The sequence below is a fragment of the Arachis hypogaea genome, chromosome 19, assembly GCF_003086295.3.
Source record: "Arachis hypogaea cultivar Tifrunner chromosome 19, arahy.Tifrunner.gnm2.J5K5, whole genome shotgun sequence".
NCBI classification, from domain to species: domain Eukaryota; kingdom Viridiplantae; phylum Streptophyta; class Magnoliopsida; order Fabales; family Fabaceae; genus Arachis; species Arachis hypogaea.
Window position 1 is genome coordinate 138196998 of NC_092054.1, and position 9580 is coordinate 138206577.

Genomic DNA, 9580 nt, shown 5'->3' on the forward strand with positions numbered 1-9580 from the left:
AGGTAAAACCAAACCCAACCAAAATTATCTTTTTAAACTTCCATAAGGACTACATTGAGCTTTTTAATAAGTTATGGAGACTGCATTGGTATTTTTTTTATTAGACTGCAATTTGAACTGATGTTTGGTCTCTTGTAGAATGTGAATATTAATGCTCATCAGATTCTTTCAGAAACAGCAAACTTGGGTGTAATGCCTAATGTGGTAAGTTAAAAAATTAGTGAATATGTTGTGCTTCTAATACAAAGGTTTATAATCTAATGAGTTGTTATTTGTTATATGAAGATAACTATGACACCACCATCATCGCAAGGTCCTGCCAATTTTCAAGCGCCAATTCCACCTAGTGCTAGAGCCAAGCAACCTATCACTAGGCCACATCAACCACCCCCCCATTCAGTCGAGCACTCCACCACCAATTCCACCACCTACAACAACTGGAGGGATCTCAGCTGAAACAATGGTAGCTGCTAGCAAGAGTACTGCATCAAGGATGTTCCAATTTATTCCAAATTCTGGTTTTAAGCATCTGAGGAAAAAGTGACCAGTATTGTATGCTAAAGACATAACATTAGACTTTTTGGTGTCTTAGTCTAAACTGTGTTTTGGATTTTTAATTCTCTACTTTGCTATGATCATATTAGTTTTAGATGAGAGATTGTTGTGTTGAAAACTCTCAGTTTGGTTTTCATGTTGCTATATGCATGAAGACTTTGTGTTTTGACACTTCCTAGTATCTTGTTAGCTTGCAACTATGACATGAATAGTTTTCTTGAAGACATGTATGCTAAGTTCTAAAATATATAATCCACAGTAGTTTACTTAGTATTGGAAATAATGGTGTATTATGTTGTTCCCATTTATTTTTTTCGTGATGTTTGTGATTGCGTATTTAGCCCAACCAACACTGTTCCTTCATCCTTACTAATAGCCTCACTTCAACGCCAAATCATTGCTCATGATTCTAATAGCATTAACCAATTAGTTGCTCTTGATTTTAATAAGCATACATATCGCAAAAACTTGCTTTAACTTACTACCATTCAATCCAAAAAAATATTACAAATGTGCTTGCAATTTCACTAAAATGCCATTCAAATATTGAACTAAAATTTCCCAAATCAGCCTTCACAAGCTATTTCAGTCCCACTGATCAATTTTCCTAGCAAACCTTATCAGCTCCCACCAGTCAATATGCACAACCCTTTTTATTTCATGCCAAGCAACTTGATTTGCATGCATTTTTATCATCAACTGACCACTCTATGCTGCTACCTTTTACTTCTCAAGGTGGTCAACCTGCACAATCAAGTGGTCATATGTATAGTGGATTCCACCCCCAGGATGGTTCTTTTACTTCAGGAGCTCCACATGCATCTGCTCAATCTCAAAATGAGTATAACGGTGCTATGAACAGTGGGAGCTACTTGCCACAAGGATCTACAACATCTATTCCTTCACACGTAGCTCCCCAAGCTCCAACAGGACAGTTATCACAAAACACGAACTTCATCAATTATGGTGGATCCAGTCCCCACATTACTTCCCACATGGTGTCTCACTCACCAATGCCACAAGCAGCACAGTTTAATGGCCAGAGCTTCATGGGACAACAGGGGAGTGCTGCGCATCTTAGCTCACCACTTCCCCATCAATCACTTGCTCCTAGTGCTGCACCATATGCTATTTCAACCAGTTTTCAAGTTCTATGGTATCTCAATCCGCTAAGGACAAATTTAAAACAATCAACAGTTTCGGCAGATACACTAAGTAGGGAACTGGTATATGACGAACTAGGGTTTCATGAGGACTACCTTCAATGAAGAAGAATAAGAAAGGAGGAGTATTAATACGACGCCATTTTTTCAAAAAATTTCAGGGACTATTTTGCCCTCTTTGCACATGTGGATACTTAACTGTCACGTGTGCGATTTAACGTGTCAACTCAACAATTTTCGTTAATGAGTCATGCCGAAAAATAGCCTGGAGACTAATATGTTTGACGGAAGAAAACTATGAAAACTGATTTGTGTATTAATTTTTTTTAGAAACTAAAATATCCATTTTTAAAATCTTTGGAGACTGATTTGGATAATTACTCTATAATAATATATAACTACCTAGTGATGAGTGTAATTATGATTTTTTTTGTAAATGTTATTGTTCGAATATATATTAGTTACAATTACATTAATGAGACCAAATAATAATGTCAACAAGGAAAGGGGTGAGGGGGCACAATATATATATATATATATATATATATAGTTGCAATAACAATAAGAATAACTTATTAATACAACAACCACAAAATAAATTAAGTTGATAGGTCCAAGTGACTAGTGAGAGCATACTCACACACAATTTATTAATTACAGAAAAATGGAAACATCACTATTTAATTATATAAATGGACATACAATAATATATGTAACATTAAGTAGTTGTGTGTGAAATGTTTGCTACTAATATGCCAATCAAGATGCCCTATTCTTGCATGTTTGAGGTTAAGCAAAAACAACATTATCAAGTGTGGCCGAAATATGACACTACAGAAAATCTTGTTTTGTATATATATTGGAACATTAAAATTGCAACAAGATATTGAAGTAGTATTTAAAATATAAGTAACCAATATTTGTCAATCTAGCTATCATTCTTGACCCTATATATTAACGTGCTAAAAAAACAAGGGGAAAAGATGTAGTGAATATATAGCTTTCAGTTCTTGATGTAACAAATTAAGTAGAAAATAGTAGCGTAGTGTAGTATAGTGTTCCATTCCTTCTCAATGGAGACCAATGAAGAAGAAACATATGGCAGTGGTGATGATAGCAAAAAGAGACCTATTAGTACAAGGAAACATATTTATTAGTTTTATCATAATAAGAAATTTCCACGTAATCATTAATTAATGGTGTCACAAATGAAAAGAGTTTTAATTAATATAATACCTTGGTGTATGTGGAGTGTTTGCATTGGATGATGGGGATGGTGTTGGTGCCACTGACGGAACTGGACTTGGTGGCTGAAACTTCCCTGTGCAACAACAATAATCAACATATTCTAAAATATTTTGTACATTTAACAAATTTTCATTTGATTTAAAATATAAATAATAGTAACAGATCTAAAAGTTTTGATTAATTAAGACAATATAGTTATTATCTGTCACAAATCATGTCGTTTTAAATAAAAATGGATTAATGTTTTTAAGAGATAAATAGTCAATTTTTATTATTTATATTTAAAAAAATAAATATTATTTTTTTATTTTTGATTATTTGTTCGAAACACAAAATATATATTTTCAATTAAAAATTTTTTAATCGATCTTTAATTATCTAAATAATTAGTCTAAACAACTCTTATAAATATTAACATGTTGATGTGTCAGAAATTGCTTAAAGTAACAATACAAATTACTTAGGTCAATTATTAAAATAATTATGAGTTTATGACTAATTAAAAATTTTTAAATTATAAAAAAAGATGTCTTTTAGATAAATTATCAAAAACCAAAAAAGATATTTGTTCATGTAAAAGAGCGTGTGATCTTTAGTGTAAATAAACTAAATCTGATGAATATTTATCCTTGATATTTTAATCATTATTAAATTAAAGAATGGATATTTAATGAAAAGCAGATCAGAAGAAATTATGAAAATGAATGAGAATACTAACCACATAGTAGGAGATTTTGTGGTGGTGACTTCTCTTTGGCAGGGTTAGGATCAGGATCATAAACTCTAACATAGAGCTCTTCACCCAAGAACCAGTTGTTCAAGTTCTGTGATCTCAAGTTCCACATTCCAGGATTATCAGGGTATACATACAATGCACTCCACCCTCCTGGGAACACCTGCACCGTTGATCTCGCTACAGGGTCATACAAGTTGTAACTTGACCGTGATTCTGCTCTCCATTCTCCTTCTCCCATTCTAAACACACAAATTTCTTACCAACAATAATTCATGCAAACTCTGAGTTTTCTTTGCCTTGCATAAGTTTTTCTAAAATTTACTCATTTTTAACTTTGCTCTTTATGAAATTTTTGAGAAATTAATTTTTAAATGGGTGTTTAGTTAGTGTAATACACTAAAATGAGTAGCTGAAGTGATATGCAAGAATATGATCGTTTTTTAGTTTTTACAAATTCTAGAATAAAAGATACTAAAGAAATATCAAAATTTATTGATTTTCACTCTGAGTTAATTATTAATGTTTAAAAATATAAAATAAAATATGTTATTGAATTACTAAATTAAAAAAATTAAATTGATAATTAAACAATGATAAAAAATAATAAATTTTGATGACTCTTTAGTATTTTTCTTACAGAATGCCTTATGAAAAAATGCATAGTCTTTCGTAACATGTGAAAAAAAATTGTTACTTTTTGTATATTCTTAAAATTAACCTATATGGTTCAATTTGAAAAAATTTACATTTCTTTTAAAATTATAACCGAATTTTTTGGTTTTTATTTAAGCACTTAACAAAACAAACCATATGACAAAAATTTTAAATATAAGATATAACTATATTAGGTATACATTAAAAAATTAGTTGCCAAATCAGTTATCGATATAAAATATATTATATATATTTATAAAATAATACTACACATTTAAATCTTTTTGTTAATCAAATCAATTAAGTTGGTCTAATATAATAAAATTAAGTTATGATTAGTATTATTCTAAATTGAGAAATACTATTTGTACACTAAAATCAGTCACTAAAATTAGTCACCAATGTATTTGTTTATAAATACATATGTGGTTTAATTTATTTTCAATGTGTATTTGTATTTCAACATGTATTTTATACTGGTAACTGATTTTGGTGACTGATTTTAGTGTACACATAGTATAACCCTTCCAAATTTGATTGTTGAACTTGATTAGACTTGATTTATAAAAAAAACTTGAATGTAGCATTACTCGTATTTATTTACAAATATATAAGATTCATTTTTAGTGTGCATATATTATTTTTTTATTTAGATAAGTGTGATGGCTATGATGTGTGTATGACTTACCCAACAACAAAAAAGCTATATCCATCCAAATGCCAAGAATCAATGGTGTCCAAGGTGTTCTTGATCACTATCTCTGTCCACCCTTTATATATGGCGCTGGCCACGAAAACTCCACTCACAGCATTGGTATTTGAAGTGTTAATGGGAAAAGCGTCCAGAACATACACTCCAGAACCATTGACAAGAAAATCAGCAAGCTTCAATGGTGTATCCGGTGTTAAGTAAGACACATTGTTTACAGCATAGCGAGGCGAAGAAGAATGGTTGATCTTCGCCATTGATGCCTTTAGAATGAAAGTCTCTGCTATTGTCACATTTGTAACGTTGAAGGTTCCTTGTGGATTAGGCCTGGCCGCGCCGGTGCTAAGATTCCACCTTCATATTACAATAATGTTAACATTTTTTAGCTTTGCAGGCGAGTGGCCTAACAACATTGGATCAGATAAGTTATCATATAAGATTAAAATTGATTGGATCTAAGTCAACCTTAGAAGTTGGTGGAAACTCAAGTACAGTCAACTTCGCGTGAAGCTAATAACTGAAAGTCATTAGTTGAAAATTTAGTCAAATCATTTAACGGCATTCAACTATCAACTTTACATAAAATTGACTGCACCCGAGTTTTCATCTTAGAAGCTACCTAATAGATTTTGCTTGATTGATGGAAAATTTTAGATCAAAAGGATCTGGACCCTTAGGAAGAGGTCCATTAGGCTTTATGGTTGAGTTATCATAATGAAGTATGGCGACACCAACGAGCGAGCTAGGATTTGTTGTGTCGCGAAGCAGTTTAGGCGACGCGACCATGTAGTATTCAGCAGAAGAATCTTGGTTTGCAGTGACAAGGACAGAGTAGGATTGGCCAACATGAACATCAAGAGACTTCAATGTTAGTTGATTAACATAAGATCCTTCAGTTTCAACCAAAACCATATCATGGTTCTGAATCCTGAAATTGAAGCTCCAAAATGTCCCTACATTTGATATCCTAAGCAGATATGTTTTACCTGTAACAAATGTTTTCATAATACACGATGACATGATCCTACGTTGAGAATTGAGATTCAACACTTGAATTGATTCAGTTCTTAATAGTACCTTGTGTAACATTCAAGGTCTCATATGATTTTGAAACAGGGTTCAGATATGGTCCTTTTCCGTTTATTAGCATCCAATTAGGAGAAATAACATCAGATATATTCAACTTGGACCTCATATCCTAGTTGAAATTGCATGGAAGAGAGTCAGAACTGGCAAAATTTGAAACAGAGATATAAATAAATAATTAAATCATTTTCATAGTTACCTTGTAGCTACTGTTGTACCAATCACCAATTAAAAGATCAAACTCAGCTTCAGCTTTTGGGAAAGGAACACTTATAAATGGAAGGTTGTTGACTCGAATCGGACCGAACCCTCCGGCAGCTTTGAGGAAATTGATGGAAGGGAAGTAGGAGAATGTTCCGATTTGGTCTTTGATTGCGAAAACATAAGTCCAGTTCCTGCTAGGTTGGATAGGGCAGTTTGTACCAGACACTCCATCTTGCCATGAATTTAACCTTTGCTCTATGCCATTCCTACATCAAAACCAGTTCCAATTCCTAAAACTAAGGCAATACTATCAAAACAATAACTCAGCCATCAGCTACACGGATTAGACGACGACTTTGTCGCTTTGAAAATTTGATATATTTATAACTTAATGTATCTCAAAAATTTTAAGTTGTGGATAAGAACTTATAGAACCTTTTTTTTTTAATACAACTTTACATTGAGAGCAGCAGCATCCTATGAATTAAGGAAGGATGTTAGGAGTTGTTAGCTGAGTTTACAAGGTAGTTAGGATTTGTTTAACTAGCCTTTATATGTTGTTGAAGTATAAATAACTACTCTCACTTCACATTATTGTAATGATTAGCTACTTCTAATAATTCATCATTATTTTCTCTTCTTAGTACTCTCTTGTACTCTTTCTATAGCTCTCTCTATGCTGTGATACTTTACTTCACATACTTTGATACTGGTTTTTGATACCTTTCAAGTATTTTAGAGAAATTCACAAAATTTTTGTTGCTATCTTTTATTGCTTCCTTATTTATACATCAAATTTCGTTTGATACAGACATATCTTCAATCCAATATATAATTAGAAGTTCAGAGTCTTTTAGGTTGTAATTCCTTTTATTCTTTTTTGGCTCTATAAAATTTTTAAAATAAAAGTCAGTAAAGATATAAAAATAGATAAAAGTTAGAAAGAATTCTCAAAGATTAATTTCTTCCACTCGATTCAATTGGTAAGAGGAATGATAGGGAGAAAAATATAAAGATATATGAATGATCCGTCAACAATTCTTGTAACTTATGTATCTTGTGAAAATTTATTTCATATTTTTTTATCTAATATTCTAAATGACAGAGAAAAACTCAATCAATTACTTCTTTCATTCATTATTTTGTATTAAAATTATTATCTAACTCTCAAAATGTTTTTTTATTGTATTTGGAATAGTTCATCATCTACTAGAGTCCACCAACCAAGCACACTAAACATGTTAAGTAAATTCAGCTAAAAATAAATGTTGTACACTTTATATGTTGTTGAAGTATAAATAACTACTCTCACTTCACATCATTGTAATGATTCACTACTTCTAATAATTCATCGTTACTTTCTTTTCTTAGTACTCTCTTGTACTCTCTCTATAGCTCTCTCTATACTGTGATATTTTACTTCACACACTTTGACACTGGTTTTTGATACCTTTCAAGTATTTTAGAGAAATTCACAAAATTTTTGTTGCTATCTTTTATTACTTCCTTATTTATACATCAAATTTCGCTTGATATAGATATATCTTTAATCCAATACATAATTAGAAGTTCAGAGTCTTTTAGGTTGTAATTCCTTTTATTCTTTTTTGGCTCTATAAAATTTTTAAAATAGAAGTCAGTAAAGATATAAAAATAGATAAAAGTTAGAGAGAATTCTCGAAGATTAATTTCTTCCACTCGATTCAATTGGTAAGAGGAATGATAGGGAGAAAAATATAAAAATATATAAATGATCCGTCAACAATTCTTGTAACTTATGGTATCTTGTGAAAAATTATTTCATATTTTTTTATCTAATATTCTAAATGACAGAAAAAAACTCAATCAATTACTTCTTTCATTCATTATTTTGTATTAAAATTATTATCTAACTCTCAAAATGTTTTTTTATTGTGCTTGGAATAGTTCATCATCTACTAGAGTCCACCAACCAAGCACACTAAACATGTTAAGTAAACTCAGTTAAAAATAAATGTTGTACACTTTATATGTTGTTGAAGTATAAATAACTACTCTCACTTCACATCATTGTAATGATTCACTACTTCTAATAATTCATCATTACTCTCTCTTATCAATACTCTCTTGTACTCTCTCTATACTCTAATACTTTACTTTACGATGGTCTCTGATACCTTTCAAGTATTTTAGAGTTTTTTTATTCCCATAAAATTGGAGAAATTTTGTCTAATAACAGAACATTTAGACCTATTACTGTATTTGAAAACAAAAAGAAAGAGTGCAATGAAATATATACCATGTAAAGAGCAATGGTTCATCCAAATAATTGAAAACATTGACATGAACAATATCATTTGTTGAAGCATTTATAAGAGGTCCAGGGAACATGTCATTGATCGTTATAACCTGACAAAATCAGGAATGAGATTAATGATTAGGATCCCCATGTGCATGCATGCATATCTACTAACACAAAATCACAAACATAAATATAAATAATGAAAAAATGAAATGCTAAAATCTTTTATTAATACCGGTTGATCAGTGGAAACTGGCTTAACATTGAAATCAAAGGAAACATTCCAATCAAGGAATATATCAGAACTCATGGATGTTGTGACAAAGAGTGCAAGAAGCACCAAAATGGAACATGAAGCATTAGCAATGTGAATTTGAGGAAGAAGAAATGGTGCAGCCATTTTTTCTTGAGACTTTGTTTTTGTTATTGTTGATTTGTTAATGTTGTTACCTTTTTGGCTTCCATTTGAGGAGGTAACTGTAGTGTTAAGAGATTATAAATAGTTTTAATTGTTCATAATATTGCCAAATTCAAGTAATACAAAGCCGGCCAAATTCCAAAATGACTTTAAATTTGGATTAACGTTACCTTTTGTTATTGTTATATTCAAAATCCACTAGTCTTAATGTTTCTTCTTCTATTTTTTTTTGTGAGACTAATTTTTATACAAAGTTGGGGACCAAAACACACGGATGAGAACAATAATAAAACTTTAATATGAGCCTAAATCCAAATATGGAACACAAAAATGTTTATCAACATAAAAATTGTCATCCAATCATTTAATTTCATTTTGGCTATTTATTCAAAAATGTTATATACACACTAAAAATTAATTGCTATGTTTTTGTTTAATATATGTATGTAAATTTCAATATGTATCGTATATAGATAATTAATTTTTAGTTTAGATGTTGTATATAGTTGGTATTTATATGTATTGT

The 9580-nt window shown here is 30.8% G+C and overlaps 1 protein-coding gene across 1 annotated transcript; it reads right to left on the reverse strand.

Annotated features, from left to right (window-relative positions):
- Positions 1–3679: 3679 nt before the first annotated feature.
- LOC112778451 (monocopper oxidase-like protein SKU5) lies at positions 3680–9036 on the reverse strand. The gene is made up of 7 exons (XM_072228550.1): positions 8872–9036; positions 8672–8743; positions 6351–6626; positions 6143–6263; positions 5685–6051; positions 5045–5419; positions 3680–3941 (listed from the first exon to the last, which is right to left on the reverse strand). The coding sequence occupies exons 1-7, from the start codon at positions 9034–9036 to the stop codon at positions 3680–3682; spliced, it is 1638 nt and encodes a 545-aa protein (XP_072084651.1).
- Positions 9037–9580: the final 544 nt, after the last annotated feature.